The sequence below is a fragment of the Zootoca vivipara genome, chromosome 8, assembly GCF_965207765.1.
Source record: "Zootoca vivipara chromosome 8, rZooViv2.hap1.1, whole genome shotgun sequence".
Taxonomy (NCBI): domain Eukaryota; kingdom Metazoa; phylum Chordata; class Lepidosauria; order Squamata; family Lacertidae; genus Zootoca; species Zootoca vivipara.
In genome coordinates, this window is record NC_142591.1 from 11,029,349 (window position 1) to 11,049,944 (window position 20,596).

General features: G+C 40.1%; 1 protein-coding gene across 2 annotated transcripts in view; it reads right to left on the minus strand.

Annotated features, from left to right (window-relative positions):
* The window catches only part of CTNND2 (catenin delta 2), a 466,576-nt gene that overhangs the window by 178,956 nt on the left and 267,024 nt on the right, over positions 1-20,596 (minus strand). For both annotated transcript variants that reach the window (XM_088675087.1, XM_088675086.1), the window contains exon 9: positions 6,044-6,296. In XM_088675087.1, coding sequence (XP_088531213.1) covers positions 6,044-6,296 — 253 coding nt within the window. The remainder of the gene's footprint in view (positions 1-6,043; positions 6,297-20,596) is intronic.

The following is a 20,596-nucleotide window of genomic DNA, read 5'->3' on the forward strand; positions in this document are numbered from 1 at the left end:
CTCCAGCTTGTGCAAGCACTCCACCCAATTTTCACTGATTCCATCATTCCCTGAATATCATTTGTCCCAATCTCTGCACTCAGGCCTGCACAGGCAGCCTACTAAGGCTGGGCGATATATCATTCAAAACGGGTTTGAAGTCCATCTTGTGATTTCGGTGTCATAATTTTTGACTTGGCAATATATTTGCGATGTGTGTGTGTGTGTGTGTGTGTGTGCGCGTGCGTGCGTGCGTGCACTATGCAAAAATCACAACGCGTGAAAAAGTGAAGCCATCCAATGCCTCTACATAGCACCATTCTTATTTCAGATACAGTGGGACCTCGACTTACGAGCTCCTCAATATCCGATGATTTCGACTTACGAGTGGAAAAAGTGGCCGCGCGCTTACGATTTTTCCGACATCCGAACGGAAAACCCGTTCGTGGCTAGATGCGGTTTTCTCGACTTATGAGTTTTTAGATGCAGTTTCCTCGACTTACTAATTTTTCCATTTCCAATGCATTCCTATGGGAAACTGCTTTTCCTATGGGAAACTCGACTTACGAAGTTTTCAACCTACGAGTGTGCATTCGGAACGGATTAAATTTGTAAGTCGAGGTCCCACTGTATTGTGATATATCAGTATATTGCGATGCTTAGCTGGTGGTATATCATGATGCTGAAAAACAGATATTGCCCAGCCCTAGGGCCTACATGAGTAGAGAAGAAGTTAACTTCTCCAACAGGAGGAAGGTCACATGGGAGAGGTGCCCTGCTTGTTCCTTTAATTGATTCTTTAACATGTAAGGTGAACACCTACCCACAATGTTACTTTTTGATTTGTGTTCCTGGCTTCTTAAATATTTATCTTTCTAGCATATTATTTTCTAAATTACTTTCAGGAAAGTTATTATATTGGGAGTTCTGGTTTTCCTATACTGTATTGGCTTTGCAAATACAACACTGATTAAGATTAAAACATCATATGTTGGCTACTGCACAAGCCGAATTAAGACTATAGAGTATAGCAGGCAATGCACATTCTCTTCTACAGAAGATGGAGAAATGTTTCCTAATTTGCACATTAGGCATTTCCTGCGTATTTATTGTGATTTTCATTGGTGAAGCAGTTCACCTTGGAGCTCTCTCTTCAACTTTACTTTCCTGGCATCCCAACTTGTGACATATTTTGAATGCTATCATGAATTCTGCATCTTGTTAATATTTAAAATTACGATTTCACTATAAAAGAATGACATGGTTGTTGCTAGTAATGAGTCCACCTATGAACGTTTACAAGTTTAAAACTCTCTAGAACTCATTGTTAGCACCTTTGTAAATTATTATCTTTGTCATTGGGTGATACATTTTATATGCAACTATTTGATGCTACTGTTTCATTATATCCCTTATCAACATATTATTGGCCCATGTGATCTTTCCTTATGCCAGAGAACAAGGGAACTGCATGGCTGAATCTGAATCCAAGTGCTAGGAAATAAAAAGGGAGGTACTAAGAAAGCCAGCGTGGTGTAGTGGTTAAGAGCGGTGGACTCGTAATCTGGTGAACCGGGTTCGCTTCCCCGCTCCTCCACATGCAGCTGCTGGGTGACCTTGGGCTAGTCACACTTCTCTGAAGTCTCTCAGCCTCACTCACCTCACAGAGTGTTTGTTGTGGGGGAGGAAGGGAAAAGAGATTGTTAGCCGCTTTGAGACTCCTTAAGGGGAGTGACAGTCCCAAGTCCAAACTCCTCCTCCTCCTCCTCTTCTTCTTTTAAGTAAGACACACAGCACAATTCTACACATGCTTACAAAAAACCAAAACGTTCTACTGTGTTCAATGGGCCTAAACTGTTTAAGAAGCCATTTTTTCCTACTTGCTTCTTACTTCTTAACCAGTTACAGATCTATACTAGTACCTATCCTCTAATTTCATGACTGCTAAGCTTACTTGGGAGTCTTTGAGGTGTTTTTTCAAATGCTTTTTGAAAGTCTACGTAGATAATACCAACTGAATCACGCCTATCCATATGCTTGTCAGTATTCTTAAATTACTCTTTTTTAAAAAAATTATTCATCACTATTAAACCAATACAATTCATCAATACTACAATCATCTACAGGTTTCCCCCTTCCCCTTCCTCCCCTCCCCCTCCCCAGACTTCCCTCAGCTCCCTTATCTGATTTATTTTTTCATATTGTTTCTACATGTTATAAAATTGTACATATCCCTTCCCTAATTATTCCCATTGTTCTAATTGATAGTTGTGCATGTTTATTCAAATCCTGCCAACGAATGTAAATCATTCTGTTGTTTCTTCAAATAATTTATAAATAATTCCCATTCTTCCTTGAATTCCCGATTGTCTATTTCACGTAATTTATAAGTTAATTTTGCAAGTTCTGCATAATTCATCAATTTTTCTTGCCATTGTTCTTTCTATTCTTGAATAACTCTAATATGTTAGTGAGACAGGGCTTTTACCCCCGAAGAAGCCACGCTGGCTCTGCTTCAGCGAGTCTTGTTCTTTTATATACATTTTTATCTTTAACAACATATTCCACCCATTTCCCCATAAAATATATTAAGATGGTTGACCTGTAATTTCCAAGCTCCCTTTAAAAACAACAAGTGGTTTAATACTGGCCACTTCCCATTCTTCAGGTGCACAAGCTGATCTTACGGGCAAGTTACAAACTTTTGTAAGAAGACGAGAAGTTTTAGGTTAAAAACTCTCAGGCAGGTGCTACTTAAGACATGGTGTTTTGTCTGTTTACCTACAAAGCTTATAACTTCATTTTCTCTCAATGCTTTTGCCTAAGTTCCTCAGATTCCCTTCCCATGAAAGTTAGTTTAGAAACAGGGGTTTGTCCTATATCTTCCACTGTGAAGACAGAGCCAAATAATTCACTCACCCTTTTTGTGATCTCCTTGCCCTCCTTTAGCACATCTTTGACTCCCTTGTCATTCAATGGTTCAACCACCTCCCTAGCTGTTCTCCTGCTACTAATGGATTTGAATTCTTTCTTGTGGTATGTTTTTATATTTTTAGCAATGTCTGCTACTCTTCATGTGAGTATGATCTAGCCAAAAGACACACATAGCAGAATTGAAGGATATACATAGGGAGAGAACTGGTCAAGTTGTCAGGAAATTCTACTGTTGTTTTCACAGCTTATATATTTAGATTGGTTTGTTTTCCCTCCCAGCCTTCCTTCATAATTATGCCACCAAATAAGTGTTTTGGCTAGGATACACAACTGCTGCTTCAATGCAATGGGGCAAAACAGGATATTACATGTTGTTGAGCTGTTGCCCTGGCACAAACGGTAGGAATACGGTGCCAAATTCCTTCTAGCATTCAGTGACTGGATAAGTACTGATAGGTGCCTGTAAAGCTGCGCAGTCTCTACAGCATTAAGAACAAGTGACAGCATAAGAAATATCTACCCGGAGGGGAAAAAGAAAGATGCAGCAAATAGCTGTTAATTGCAAAAATGCTATTTTAAGGTTGGTGCAGCCTTGTTCTGCCAAATCTGTCAGTCTCTGAAGGACATGATGGGCAAGAGAAGAAAAGTAGCAGGGACCCAAAAGCCACAAGAGGAAAACCACCTCCTCCCACAACAACCTGATTCACCATTATTTATGTCTACCTGAATCCTCCTAGCATACTGTTTTAAAATTAAGCAAGTAGGAGACATGCTACAGTTTATGTTCTAGTTGATCTCATAATGATCTCCCATATTATTTCCCTATAAACCAAAAAGAACATGAAAGAGATATATTTTAAGGGCTCCCCAGGAACATCTCAGTTTATCTTAAAAAGCAAAGCCTTTCACTCCATACAGTCATACCTCAGTTTAAGTACGCCTCGGTTTGAGTATTTTCAGTTTAAGTACTCCACGGACCTGTCTGGAATGGATTAATCTACTTTCCATTACTTTCAATGAGAAAGTTCGCTTCAGGTTAAGTACGCTTCAGGTTAAGTACAGACTTCCGGAACCAACTGTGTTTGTAAACCGAGGTACCAATGTATTTTAATCTCACGTCACTTTCATGGCAATAAAGGTGTTAATTTCTGCTTATCATGATGAATTCCATATTTCCTATGAAAAATAATGAAGTGATGGATAATATACACTGCTTTTCTTTTTAGATAGCAGCAATACAAACGTAAGCATTAATGGTCCACAAATAATATAAGATATTTATCTCCTTTCCCCTTAGAGACATAACAAAACAAAACAAAACACAGCAAGGACTGAATTTTATACATGAAGTGTTGGTCACACAAATACTTCACAACATAAAAACTAAAAGTGATCATGTAAGGGCTTCACGTCAACAAATAAACCAGTCTTTAAAATAACAGACGAGACAAGAACTATCTGAATCAATGCCAAACCTCTCTTAGCTCTTAATGTAGGTAAAACTTTGCCATAGCACAAAATAGAACAAGGATCTTTCAAAGTGATATTACAACTATGTGTTAGCAACAACCTTTTTTCAAAAGGTCATGGGTATCTGCGCAAGTGTTCAAATTAAGTTTCATAAACTTTAGCACACTGTATTATTACTTACAAGTAGTAGTTCTTTATGGAAAGACTTTTATACGCAACATTAAAAAGTTACAAGGAAAGGAAGATCTATGCAAAAATTAAGAGAAATATGCAAAATATCAAGAAACACTGTAAAATAAAACAAGGAAAATAGTACAGAGACACTGACCCTTTTTATATAACAATGCCCTTAGTCTAGACGATGTGCGACAGAAATAGGAAAGTGCATTATAACTTGACTGTTCTTTCTATCTATTGCAGCCAATATTATTCTCTCTCTAGTGTCCAAAATATTTTCATTTTTCACTTTTAATTCATATACCACCTTTCTATATTAGTATACACAAGGCAGTTTACAATTTTCTTACAACACAGGCAAGCTGTTAATTGCCAAGAAGATTTCTCCTGCATGCAAAGATGCATGTTAAACAATACTGAGCCCATAGCTGTGTTCAGGCGTTCACATGGACATGAAGACAGGGCAGGGGCATACATGAAAACTCCACCTCAAACTCGGAGGTTTCTAAGTCTGCTCAATTGAATGTGCTTTTAAAAAAATTACCTTCAGACCTTTGCACTAACCATGCAAAATTCAGAAGAGAAACACGGGGTGTTGGGGACTGGATTGCATGTGCACCCTTATTCCACCTACAGTTTAATTCTTCCCATGTTCAACTGAATGCCTAAACACGGCTAATAATTATGCGTCTGAACGGTTAAACACTGATCCATTCACAAACCGAACATGAGAGCCATTAAGAGCAAGCAACTTTTTCAGATTCCAAGTAGAAACACAAACTACTAGCCTACTGAATTTGCCATCAAAGTTTAAAACTTTGAATTTTTTTTAAAATAGTGAATGACCTTTTTTTTTTACCCCTGCATGTTTACCCAGCTTTTGAAGACTTGTTCTGCATATGTAAAAACCAGGAAAGTCACACCACCTGCCAATGGAAGTAAATCAGTCACATTCTTTTTGAATAAGGGTCTTTTGCATATACTTCAGTAATCCCAGCTCAAACATTTACACACTGAATCACTGAATGTCCCTATGACAATAGAAACATTCTCACTCTACTCCAACTGAACTGGAAGTTTTTGGTTGTTGTTGTTGTTTTTTTTTACAAAACTATTAATCTTTACAGACACCCAAACAGTAATTCTCTTTGTTAATGGGTAATCATTAAAATAATCCAAAAATAGTAATGCAACCTCCTTTAATTATTAGGTCAAATGCATGCAATGTGTTTGTAAAAAAGTATTTCCACAGAAGATTTCACAGAGGAGCACCAAAACACTTTTCTGATTTTTGTTGTTAAAGAGGCAACTCTGTTGCGAAAGTGCTAACCAAACAGCAGTCAAAGCAAGAACCTCAAGCGACCGGTTGGTTTATCTGATTAAATAAAACAACACGACACACTTGTAAAATATGAAACTGGTTGCCACTGCAAACCTCTTTATGACTTCATACAGCTGTAGATAGAAGTAAGGTTTTACCCACCTGGGATCTTTCTGAATGCTATCAATTGAAGGTGACCTAGCCAAGGTTCCCTCAGGTGGGATGGCTGGTCCAGATTTGCTGTATGGTGATTCAACAGAAGGACAATACTGCAGCTGTCGGTAGGGGTCTGCGTAATTGGAGGCTGGGCCGGCTGCATAGCTGGCCCTCTGGAAGGTCGCTGTTGCATTCTGTGAGCCGTGTTGACTGCCTGTGCGCTGTAAGGGTACGGAGTCGACACCAGGGGAAGATGGGGCTACGACAGGAAAGTAGGGACAAAGTAAAAAATTGAGGACCTGTTCACAGAAATGGTTAACCAGGTCTAGGCAGAGGAAAAAAATACACACATATAAACAGGGGTTTGAAAAGAACGAGAAAAAAAGAACATTGTCATTCCTGAAATCATCATGAAATACAACTCAAATGAAAAGCTTTAAATGAAGCCATCACATTTATTAGCCTGAAGATTAACTGCTTCATAGCATATTCAAGAATACTAGCCACAGGTAAGTACGTACACAAACAAAACCCCTAGGCATCACAGTGCTACTTTATCAGCTGCCAAACTTGGAACACTTTAAAAAAGGCAAAACTGCTACCTAGGAACTGTAGGATCACCTGCCACCTTCTTCTTCGCACTAAGATTATACAGGAATAATGAAGACAATGCATAAAAATTGCATTAACAATGTTTTTCCATATCAAACCTTCAAATGTCCCAACACCGTATTCAGATTATCTGCCTGCATTAGAAGTGAAATGTAACCTATTGGTGGTTATTAATAGCCACAATGTAATCAAGGAGCTGCTTATTTTTCAAATTAGTGAAATAACACTCGGTCTTTTATTACATTCATTTTCCAAGTAAAGATGTTTGAGGCAAGATCTAAATTTATTCTAAATACGGGCCAAATCCTAGGAGTTTCTTTTCTGTCTAAGAGGGGCCAGCTTTTTGTCACTACAGTACAATTGTGTCTTATGCGCCATTAACTAGTGCGATTTCAACCTTGCATGGTTGAAAGCTGGCAAGCTGAAACTGCAGATTAAATGAGCGCAGGGAGGAGAGCATAGAAGCTATTTTTGCACTTGGTGCAATCTCTCCTCCTTGCTTACTGGGCAAGTCCTCTCAGAGTGCAGACTCCGGGATGCTCTCCCAAGATCTTGCGGGAACTTGGATTGTCCCATAAGATCTCATAAGAGTACTTCAAAGCCTGCACACTGACCTGCTTGGTGTTTTTGCATATATGTGCCATGCCTGTAAACTCCATGCAAAATGCAATCGTACTTTATAGAGTAACAACATTTGTGATTAAAAAAAGGTCATCGCTGAAAGAAAAAAGCCCAGTTATATTGGTTCTCGGTGGGTTTGATATGGTGGTCTTAAAATAACAGGCTAGCTAGCAGACATTCTGAACTGTTTAAATCTTCTTAAACTTTTTAAAAACTGTAATTAACCAAGACCAAAATTCTGTGCATTCTGACTTCAAAAGAAATCTCATTCAATGCATGAGGTTTATTTCAAAGTAAATGTTCACAGGGTTGTAATTCTTGCCATTCACCCTGCCATTGACCTACCACTGCACAACAAGCTCTCCGGGAGGCCAAACCACAAGTACAACAAAGGGGAGGGGAGGGGAAAGAGTGAAGTCTGATCAAATATCTTTGATGTTTCCCAGTCGTTTCCTCCCTTCTGTTCTGTTCATATTAACCTTACAAACAGACTGAACCTTTGGCGAAGGACCTAGGATTAGGAACCCAAGTCCCTGACAAATGCAAACTGTAATGAAATGAGGCCCTTGGTTTGGAGGGATGAAGGAAGGCTGATTAAACCTTTCCCTGCCAAACACCTCTTCCTTAAACTCACCTCCTTCAGCAACTTTTCTTCCAACAGAGAAGTGTTGCTGGCAGTAGAGAGGAAAAACAGCTGGGGAGCAAGCGTAGAAGGGAGATGCAGCAAGCAAGGAAAGTTAAGCTTCTTTACTTCTGCCCTCCTCACCAATTATTTTTAAATATTCAGCAGCGATTCAGGTCCACTGAGCTAGCTTTGCCCTTAATGAATAGTCATCCCAAATTAGGAAATCAAGGTAACATCAATGGGTTTTTTTCTTCTTCTTTCCAGGTTACAGAGAAAATAATACGACTTTATGACCTTCAAACTGGCACAGCTTCCATTTTATTAGGACAAATATTTCATAATTACAAGGCAAGTAAAATGGGAAAGCAAAAGTATACGTATTGCCTTGTTACTGTCAGCATCAACAGAACACTGGGGGTGACATTTCTCATTGTTCAACTCTTTTATAACGGTGTTTGCCATTTCTCTTGAAAATATGCTTTTAGGAGATGCATATCAATCCAATCAAATGAGAACTGCTATTTCATTAAAGAGCTGGAATGGACTGAGAGAGGTTTATACCAAGCACTAAAATAATTTGCAAGTACACTTCATGTCATTTTTTTCCTGAATATCCCATGTGACTTTTAGAAATACCATATACCAATTAGGATTCAAGCACATTTTAAACATCTTCACCTTGAAATTAAGAACGGCATTTCAATCTATTCTAGTTTGGATTTGATAGTCCTTTTCTTCATGAAATTTTCATTTGGGTGTATATGGAACAGCAAGCTGAACTACAGAATGTAGTTGTTAATTATGACAATGGTTATGATGGTGCAGCACCGAAAATTTGTTGGTTAGTAGACATTCAAAAAGAATGCAATGATGTAAAGTAGTATTAGCCCACATGGGTGATATCAGGTATTTAATCTTAACGAACATCATACACACTAACAGCAGCCTTGTGTATCTCCCCTCCCCTTTCAACAGTTCTACGTTTTGGTTTCAGTATTTCAGTTGTTTTCACATTTACTGTAAGCTGTAAGAACTTTATGTTTCAGGCAATATACAAATATCATTAATTTAAAAAATAAGTTAAATAATAACTGGCGATCCATGACCATCATTAAAGCAGCAAAGTTGGACCACCCACCCACAGAGATTTTTGCACTAGGGTAGTCTACAGGTACACTGAAAGCTATGTGTTTGCAAACACACACACACACACACACACACACACACACACGGTTTGACAACTGTGAATCACAGCTGAACATCAGCTGGGGAGAAGAGATAAATGGGGGGGGGGAATGGAGAAAGGGATTGCACTGGTCAAAACCCTAGTAACCAACAGTATTGGGGAGAGGCAACTCGGGTTGTGGGGTGCCTGCTATGAAGCTAAAAGAGCCTGGGGGAGAGGGGTTGGATAGCAGGGGAAGACTGATTATCCCTTCTTTGTGGAGGTAACAGTTGTGGCACGGCTCAACTCCCTGGGCAGGGGGGAAGACAGACCCTGCCTCCGGGATACCCCACCTGAACTTTGAATGCAAATTAGCCAATGAGGGCCCCTCTGAGGGGCAGGGTTTCAGCAGCAGACCAGAAGGAGCAAGACTCTGGTCTGCCTCTGGGATAGTTAAAACTGGTTGTGCAGGGCGCCAGCAGTGCAGCCAATGGGAGATCAGCTCTGCCTGCACACCCTTCTTGAGCTCAGGGGGCACTGTATCTTGAAAACCTTGCTGCAGGGATAATTGGTCGCCAAGAAGGAATTTGGCTGCAAACAAATTGAGCTCGTTAATACCCCCTAGGACTCTTTCATCTGCAGAGGGTGCATAGCTCGTAAAAGCTTAAAGTTAAGAGTCTCATGCTCTAAAGACTGAGCTATTGTGCCATTATGAATGGTCTCTGTGCCTACTTTGCCAACATTTAAGCATTAATTAAATTCGAAGACTATCCTTTGCTATTTTGACACAATTGTTCATTGGATAAAATTTCTAGCCCACCCTTCATAGTTACTGATCTCGGGATGGGTTACAATAACCTAAACCTCAAAACAGCAATGCTCATCAAATTCTTTTTTTTTCAGAACAAACAGGAACAGATTTTAAGGATACCATAATTTAAACAGCAATTATTCAACCATCGCTAAAACTATCTTTGACACCACAGAGGCTGGCTCCTTCCTATATGTGGCTGACTAAATCAACATTCAACAGATGTTTCAGAGAACAATTATGTTTCACGTTAGCACTGAAAATGTACAAGTGCCAGCCATACCTCAGAGGTACAGAATTTCCTTCTACACCCATGTGTATGTACACCTGTCAACTTCAAACTTCTTGCAAAGTTAATTCTAATCTACAGAAGCTTATGCTACAAAAAAAATCTGTTAAGTCTTTAAGGCGCTAAAAGATTCTTCATTGTTTCTTCTAATCACATTAGCAAACTACATTCAACAGCCTATGGGACAAAATTTGTACCATTACGCAAACTGTCAAGTAGCTTTTATAGGAGAAGCAATAATATTTTGGCACCTGGATTCATTGGAAAATATAGTAAATGTAGAAATTAGTCAACAGGTTTAAAGCTCTAAGTACATCTATCACGGAGCGGGGAGATCTCCACTAATGCATTAATACGCAACAAAACTGGGATCTGATGTGACAGACACAATCTAATGAGAGTAACAAACTTTATTTCTTAATGTTTTAAAATTTGGCAAAGGGATGTGAAATCCGTTGTGTAGCAGCAGCCATAAGTATAAAGTGGGTGGAAACACTGTTCTGGCAGGAGTCTTGTGCTCTTCTCCTTGTGGCAACAAGACTACAGCTGTGTTCACACTCGTGTTTACTCACTGCATTTCCAGTGCTGGGCTTTTAATCTGTGTGTTGACACTGCATTATCCAAAATGTGCATGGATTCTGTAATTTGTTATAAGATGCAATTGTTTGATGCGCTGTTTCACATGGCTGTGGAATCCTTAAGCCATTCTTAATGTGGAACTAGCCAAGGGGTGAACACCTTTGCTTAGGGTAAAGACACCCACACCCTAAATGCCCCAAGAAAGGAAGCTGAATTCACTTGCATGATTATCTTTGTAGGCTAGCTAGGTGGATAAAAGATGCATGTCGTCTTTTTAAGACACACACTAGGATGCTCACAAAATCGAGTTTTATTTAAATGCGCTAATACAACAAAAGCTGCAGAACAGACTAAAGCACCTACACAATATGCCAGTAATTAATTTGTACAATGAGTTTCTTCCACATCATTCTAGCACGTCACATCTCATTCGAAAGAACCCTTAACAAAAAGGTATGTCCATCATAAACGATGCATCAACACCTAAATCACCTCTCCTCCCACTCCTGCTGCCTCCGGTTTATATACTTTGCATTGGAATATTCCATTCTATGTCTTAAAAATAAACCCAATTTGAAATAACCAATGGCCAACTAAGGGCACAATACAATTCAAGCAGCTTTACTATTTCCTGTTCCTTCCCCCCACCCCCTCTCTTCCTTTTGACATGTCATTTTGTCCTTGTCTTGAAAGAGCTACTCCCATGTTCCTCAACATCTCAGCTGTGGATTTTTCCAGTTTCTAAAACCTGCAACAAGCAGAGACACGCTGCCTGTCATTTTATCCCCTCCAAGGTTTCAATTACAATGCAATACCTTATCTTTCCTTTTATTTGCTTTAAAGCTATTCTTTGTCATCTTATCCCACCAAAGAAGAGGAACAAGGAAGATGGAGGACGGACCTAACTTGGCTTTTATCTTTCACAGAAACAGGAGACACGTCTGACAATCTGAGGCCTCATTTTCACGGGGTTACTGTGCTATTACCTATTTATCTGATTGTTATATTCATCAAGCATTTCAAAATTTAATCAAACATCTGTCAATTTCACCGAAAAAATGGTGTTTAAAAGGTATCTGACTAAAACTGGGGCAGCAATCCACATTCAATTAATCAGTTAACAGATTTAGGCTGCAATCCTAAACATGCTTTTCTGAGAGTAAGTTCCAATGAACTCAGTTGGGCTCCCTTCCAAGTAGACAAGAAGCCAAGTAGACAAGAAGCCAGGGTCAGATACCCAACCCTGGGTCAGCTAAAGATACAGGGGTGCAACTCCATCATCATGGCTCAGCTCTGAGAAATGTGTGTTATGGGAGCATGCTGTGGGAGGGGATTGGACTGGGTAGGGGTCACTTACACTGGATCCTACCGTAGCTCTGTTTAGCTTGTTCATATGTCCTGGCAAACTGGCAGAATTAAAGCCAATTAAAAGAGTGATGCAAGTCAAACTCAATTTTAAAGGCTTGCTTTTCCCCTACTAGGCTGAAGCTGACTCAGTCAACAGTAGGCCCACTGCTGAATGGAGTTTGGCTTAACTTAAACAGGCACAAATTATGCCGACTTTACCCATTCTTAGGACTGCTCCCTGAGGATGCAATCCTAATGCCACTTCCCTGGGAGTAAGCCAAATGAATCCAATGGGATTTACTTCTGAGTAGACACTGTTAAAGACTGCAGTCTTACAAAACCTATGGGTGGGAGTAATAGTGTTAGAAAAGGCACTCCCTGCTTCTCTCCTCAATAAAACCCTGTTGGAAGTCATACAATTTGTTGTGGTTTTTGGCATCTGTCTGTCTTGAGACACAATGGAGTGCGCCTCCGGGGGTGAAGTCAAACCGCTATGTCAGCAGCACTGAAGTGACCTCCCCAAGGATTAATAATCTACAATTAATAATCTAATATTCCATTAGATAAAAACGGCCCCAGCTAAAATATATACATCTTGGGCTCAATAATTTACTCCCAACATACCAATTCAGAATGTGTTATTTATAGCCCACTTTTCAAAGTAAAAACTTTGACAAGTATTAAAACATACTTCACAAAGGAGACCAACAACAATCCGTGTCCATATAATCAAAGAGAAAGTATCTAGCTAATTATCAGAAGAGCAGGGTTGATTATTGTCTGAACCAAAAAACAACAACAACGGCATTTGCCCCTGGTCAGCAACTGGTTTTGTCAGAGGACAGCTTTGCAACAGACTGAGGATCAGAGGGACAATTGTCCAATTACACACACACAACACAACACACCCTACCTCCGTAATCAGACTTCTGTCATATTGACACAGGTGATACTAATCCACACACCTCTGCTTCTGGGGAGGAAAATGGAACTACCTGCATGCAGATTTGGCAGCCCTGACTACCAGTGTCCATCAATTTATTAAAGCCAGGTCTAAAGTTCAAAGTGATTGAAAGGCAGAGTAACACATGAAAACAAGGAGACTAGGCATATAAATACCCTCTTCTGTGGATGTTCTAAGCTCAGAGGTATAGGACAACACAAGAGGCCACAATACTAAGAACTGGTGCCTGAGATTGCTTTCCCTCCTCTTCCCTCTCCACCCCCCTTTCCTTTTGTAGTACAGTGGTACCTCTACTTATGAATGTTTCTACTTACGAATGGAGCTCCGTCCGCAATCGTGGGTGCTGTTTAGATAGGATTTTTTCTACTTACGAATTTTTTCTCCCAGTGCATTCCTATGGAATTCGACTTACAATTTTTTTCTACTTACAAATGTGCGTTTGGAACGCATTAAATTCGTAAGTAGAGGTACCACTGTATGTCTTTTAGACTAAGACCGCGGGCAAAAACTGTTTTGTTTGAATGGGTCGTATATTAGCTGTTCTTGGGACTCTCTTTTGGCTGAAGTGCGGGGTGAAAATGCTTGCTTTAACTAATTAAATAAATGCTATTGTGTAGTGGTTTTTAGCTTCAGACACTTAATTTTACACCCTACCTCAAGCATAGTGATATATTGGTTGCTGCAAGAACCTGTATGAATGTGCCCCTGTGGATGCTCATTTTAAAAAACAGGCCGACATGGAACAACTCATCCAGAGAACATGCTGACACTGATAATAATAAAAAAATGTTACCCCAAACTTGCTCATGGCTAAGGATGAGCAAATATACTAATGTTGCCTTTTCTCAGGTTGCTCATTATACATCTGTGATCAGTAGTGATGCTCCTTGAGAGAAAAACAATGTTGCACTTTCTCAGCTTGATAGCTTCTTGTGGTGCTTTCACTGATGTGACTTTTTGTTTGATGATCTGCCATGTTCCCAGGAAGCAGCCTTTCTCTGATCATGCTCTGGACCTTTAGGGTGCCTATTTAGCTTTAACATATAAGAGACATTTGAAAGTGGCATTTTCCTGCATCTCCATCTCTTACTTTTCTCAAGTTTGGTTCAGACTTTTGCTCGTGGATCGATACTGCTAGAATGAGTCTTGATAGATAATTGTTCCAAAATTTGATACCCTGATGGTGTGGTTGCAGTCGTTTCTCAGCTTGCAGAGTCAAAGACGCTGCTTTTCCAGAATTCATACGGTTGAGAACTATGTTTATGTACGCTTAAACAACAACAAAAAATTATGTACTTCAGAATTAAATATCCACAAGGAATTTCAAGTATTTCATAGCAAGCAGCAAACAAAAACAAATACTTGAAAATGAAGACCAGCATTTTAGAAACACAATCCTTGTCAGATCAAGTCATAGGGAGAGATGCATAAACAGGTCCAATGACTGACATTTTCTGTTCCTAAGTGATGCTTTCCTTTTAAGTGTCTAAACTGAATTTCATTTCAAAATATCTTCTTTTTTATTTCCTCAAAATTTTGAGTTTTCAGAACTCTTCATATCTACAATTTTCTCTTCAACAAAAATCCTGTGTAACTTATATCATCCACAACGTTTTGTTTTTTAAAGAAGGAATGTTGTTGTTGTTGTTGCTGCTGCTGCTAACAATTATTCTTAGTTTCTTCCAGTTCTAAAAGTCTGTAGAAATTGCATAGTCTGTCAACACAGAGCTCATTGGAACATGTAGAAAAAAGAAATCCTGAATACTTAAGTGTGCTCAAACACCATAATAAGGCAACTGATAAAATGGGTGAATCAGCTTTATTATGGGTAGATTACACCCATATTCTCTGGGACTTGAGAAAAACTTACAGGATTCTAGAGGCTCTTGTGTTCCTGAGCACAGAAGGAAATCTCAGTTTTTGTATGAAATCAATACTATAAAACTGGCAGTATTTATTTGAAAGTACTTATGCCACCTGTTTTAGAGGATATCCCCCACAAGGTGGTGTACAACGAGATTAGATACACTTCAGTACATTTTCTGAAGCATTAAAAACCAATGTAGGGAAGCCCAGAGTCTCAGAAAACAATGGCAAAACACTGTTAAGGAATGGCAGAATGGAACAGAGTGGCTTTTAAGACATGCTTAAAGGCCTGCACTGTAGGGGCCATGCACAGTTGTACAGGGAGTTCAAAACTCCATAACCATAACTGAAAAGAGACCCTCTCTCTCTCATGCTCGCCTCCTTACAGGTGGGAAGGAAAGGAGGGCCCACTAGGCATGGTCATATGGGTGAAAATGATCCTTCAGATAACCTGGCTTTTCTGCATTCAAAAAGATGACACCAAATTTGTTGGCTAAGGGATTTTTTAAAGCAAAACAAAAAGAGAGAGTCTGGAGTCTACCATTACGGTTTCAGCTGTCTCCCTGAGGACTGCACCTCTCACCTCTCAGTTAAAGGAACTCTCAACAATTCTTTAACTTCCCAGCTACACTCAACAAAACCATTAGCTAGGCCAACAACAAACTAGAAGTATGCATGTGTACAGCTCTAATTAGGGCAGGAAAGGCAGGAAAACAAACTTTAAATGCCTTCTGTCCAGCAAAGTCAATATATGAAACCCGGGAATAGAGTCACCACCTTCAAGGAGACAAAAAATTGGCTTCCCCTTTGGGCACACTTTTCCTCTGTGCAGACCAGGTGACTGCTATGAGAGGCACTGACAGAAAGGACTGCAAGCTGCTCTTTTTCAAGGAATCTATTTGAAACAAGATTGTGAGTGTAAAATTCTGCTGAGCTCAACCACAAAATTAAGCAATTTCATTCATAATAATGCAACGTTACTATTTGCTGCTTAGTTTTAGTGAAGGCAATCTAAGCACAAAGGCACCACTAGAGAGGTACTGATAAAAAAAGAAAGAAAAAGAAAACCAGTGGCAACTTCTAAATTCCTAATTGCAATACAACACTTTGCTTATAATAGTGGATTTTTAAAAATGGCTGCAGTAGGGTGTTGTGGCAGGTTCCCTCAACCCTGAGATAATCTTGGTCACTGAACTCAGACAAGATAACCAACCTGGGGCTTACAAAAGAGGAGGGAAGTCAGCAAAGAGCCAGGAAAACCAAATGCCCTGGGAGGCTCAGGAACCATGGAGAACAAGAAGAGACATACAACTCCAGAAACAAATGATTAAACAGCCTCCTCAGCAGCCTTTTCCTGCTTCCTTTGATAAGGGCTTTTGCAAAGGAAGGGCCAATAAGAACAGGTTGTGCATAACTGATGTCAGCAAAGCACAATCAAGGGCTAATTTTTGATACAGCATCATTCACAGCACAAGCCACATACAGGACACAGCTATCTTGACTAGAAGTGTGTATAGAACAGGTCCTTCACTTCTCTCTCTCTCTCTCTCTCTCTCTCTCTCTCTCTCTCTCTCTCTCTCTCTCTAACTTTTCCTGCTGCCTTTAGTGGACATAAGTGATCTGTGTTTGTGGATATGCTTAAAGCATTTGCTCAGGTAGTTTTAACAAAAACAAGTATACGTTGCATTCGTTGGCTCATTGGCAGGAGTGAAGTCAGGACTGCTGCTTCATTTGGTATTAACAGTGTCTGCAGCGCAGAATTGAAAATGTCTGCAGCGCAGAATTGAAAATGTGGGCGGCAAATTTCCCATAAAGGGATTTCATTCGATAGCAGGGGTACATCTTGCATCTGTACCACAGCCTACAACCCCCCCCCCCACTTCCAAAAATTACAGCAATAAATTGAAAAACGAATGCAACATTGGCCAATTTCAGGCAAACAGTTCCCCCCTTTATTTTATCCTTTCTTTTTAATGTTTCTGCATAAAGGACACCACCCAATGCAGATCTACAGATTATAAACCGAGTTTCAATCAGTCCAGTTTAGACCTGCAAACACAAGGCCATCCTTACTTCTCTCGTTAACTACTTACTCACTTATAATTGTAGCATATCTGCTCGTCATGGGTATAAGCACAACTCCTTTCCAAGTCTTGTTCTTTTTTTTATACTCTGTTGGCAGTCATTATTACCAGCACCTTAGTGCTTCTTTCCTGACCCTCTTGTTTATATCAAATTAAGCAGCTAGTTCCTTCATATTTGGTTGATGCTGACATTTCTAGATGCACAGAGAATGCAAAATTAAATTACCCCCCAAAAGAGAGCAGGCAATCTCCACAATTCAAAATGTGACTATAAAAAGACTTAAAGCAAAATCAAACCAGTCTTCTGGCAATGCAAATGGTCTTTTTTAATTATTTGAGGAAATTCTAGCTCCTTCTCTGTACAAGATCAACAATGCAAATAAAACATCCCATAAATATGAATAACACTGCAGTAATGTCTACTGTTTGTTCTCGATGTGTCTGTTTGAAGGGTATTTTGGTTCTGAGCATGCTGGGTGCGGGTTCCTTCATAAATTAATTGCCAGTACTGAAGCGAAAGGAAAGTCCGATGCTGTAAAGAAAAATATTGCATAGGAACCTGGAATGTAAGAACCATGAGTGGAGGTAAGCTGGATGTGGTCAAAAATGAGATGACAAGAATAAATATCGACATCCTGGGCATCAGTGAACTAAAATGGAAGGGAATGGGCGAATTCAGTTCGGATGACTATCATATCTACTACTGTGGGCAAGAATCCCGTAGTAGAAATGGAGTGGCCCTCATAGTCAACAAAAGAGTGGCAAAAGCTGTAATGGGATGCAATCTCAAAAATGACAGAATGATCTCGATACGAATCCAAGGCAGACCTTTTAACATCACAGTAATCCAAGTTTATGCACCAACTACCGGTGCTGAAGAAAGTGAAATTGACCAATTCTATGAAGACCTACAACACCTTCTAGAAATGACACCAAAGAAGGATGTTCTTCTCATTACAGGGGATTGGAATGCTAAAGTAGGGAATCAAGAGATAAAAGGAACAACTGGCAAGTTTGGCCTTGGAGTTCAAAATGAAGCAGGGCAAAGGCTAATAGAGTTCTGTCAAGAGAACAAGCTGGTCATCACAAACACTCTCTTCCAACAACACAAGAGACGACTCTACACATGGATATCACCAAATGGGCAGCATCGAAATCAGATTGATTATATTCTCTGCAGCCAAAGATGGAGAAGCTCTATACAGTCAGCAAAAACAAGACCTGGAGCTGACTGTAACTCAGACCATCAGCTTCTTATAGCAAAATTCCAGCTTAAACTGAAGAAAGTAGGAAAAACCACTGGGCCAGTAAGATACAATCTGAATCAAATCCCTTATGAATACACAGTGGAAGTGAGGAACAGGTTTAAGGATTTAGATTTGGTGGACAGAGTGCCTGAAGAACTATGGATGGAGGCTCGTAACATTATACAGGAGGCAGCAACGAAAACCATCCCAAGGAAAAGGAAATGCAAGAAAGCAAAATGGCTATCCAAAGAGGCCTTACAAATAGCGGAGGAGAGGAGGCAAGCAAAATGCAAGGGAGATAGGGAAAGATACAGGAAACTGAATGCAGATTTCCAAAAAACAGCAAGGAGAGACAAGAGGGTCTTCTTAAATGAGCAATGCAAAGAAATAGAGGAAAACAATAGAATGGGGAAAACCAGAGATCTGTTCAAGAAAATTGGAGATATGAAAGGAACATTTCGTACAAAGATTACCATAATCAAGGACAAAAGTGGTAAGGACCTAACAGAAGCAGAAGACATCAAGAAGAGGTGGCAAGAATACACAGAGGAATTATACCAGAAAGATATGGAGGTCTCATACACCCCAGGTAGTGTGGTTGCTGACCTTGAGCCAGACATCTTGGAGAGTGAAGTCAAATGGGCCTTAGAAAGCATTGCTAATAACAAGGCCAGTGGAAGTGATGATATTCCAGCTGAACTATTTAAAATTTTAAAAGATGATGCTGTTAAGGTGCTACACCCAATATGCCAGCAAGTTTGGAAAACTCAGCAATGGCCAGAGGATTGGAGAAGATCAGTCTACATCCCAATTCCAAAGAAGGGCAGTGCCAAAGAATGCTCCAACTACCGCACAATTGCGCTCATTTCACACGCTAGCAAGGTTATGCTTAAAATTCTACAAGGCAGGCTTAGGCAGTATGTGGACCGAGAACTCCCAGAAGTGCAAACTGGATTTCGAAAGGGCAGAGGAACCAGAGACCAAATAGCAAACATGCGCTGGATTATGGAGAAAGCTAGAGAGTTCCAGAAAAATGTCTACTTCTGCTTCATTGACTATGCAAAAGCCTTTGACTGTGTCGACCACAGCAAACTATGGCAAGTTCTTAAAGAAATGGGAGTGCCTGATCACCTCATCTGTCTCCTGAGAAATCTCTATGTGGGACAAGAAGCTACAGTTAGAACTGGATATGGAACAACTGATTGGTTCAAAATTGGGAAAGGAGTACGACAAGGCTGTATATTGTCTCCCTGCTTATTTAACTTATATGCAGAATTCATCATGCGAAAGGCTGGACTAGATGAATCCCAAGCCGGAATTAAGATTGCCGGAAGAAATATCAACAACCTCAGATATGCAGATGACACAACCTTGATGGCAGAAAGCGAGGAGGAATTAAAGAACCTTTTAATGAGGGTGAAAGAGGAGAGCGCAAAATATGGTCTGAAGCTCAACATCAAAAAAACCAAGATCATGGCCACTGGTCCCATCACCTCCTGGCAAATAGAAGGGGAAGAAATGGAGGCAGTGAGAGATTTTACTTTCTTGGGCTCCTTGATCACTGCAGATGGTGACAGCAGTCACGAAATTAAAAGACGCCTGCTTCTTGGGAGAAAAGCAATGACAAACCTAGACAGCATCTTAAAAAGCAGAGACATCACTTTGCCGACAAAGGTCCGTATAGTTAAAGCTATGGTTTTCCCAGTAGTGATGTATGGAAGTGAGAGCTGGACCATAAAGAAGGCTGATCGTCGAAGAATTGATGCTTTTGAATTATGGTGCTGGAGGAGACTCTTGAGAGTCCCATGGACTGCTAGAAGATCAAACCTATCCATTCTTAAGGAAATCAGCCCTGAGTGCTCCCTGGAAGGACAGATCGTGAAGCTGAGGCTCCAATACTTTGGCCACCTCATGAGAAGAGAAGAATCCTTGGAAAAGACCCTGATGTTGGGAAAGATGGAGGGCACTAGGAGAAGGGGACGACAGAGGACAAGATGGTTGGACAGTGTTCTCGAAGCTACGAACATGAGTTTGACCAAACTGCGGGAGGCAGTGCAAGACAGGAGTGCCTGGCGTGCTATGGTCCATGGGGTCACGAAGAGTCGGACACGACTAAACGACTAAACAACAACAACTGACTTAGTTGCTGTTCACAGGTTTCCAAATATAGAGCTATTTCACACAGCTGAAACAAGCTCCCCACAACTAAAAAATTGTACACCAACACATTTGATGTATGGTCATGGGCTGTTACCATTACAGATGGATCAATGGAGCTGAATGATTGAAATGCAGCCACAGACACTGCTACTTTAACATGGAGCGACATATAGTATTAATGAGTGAATG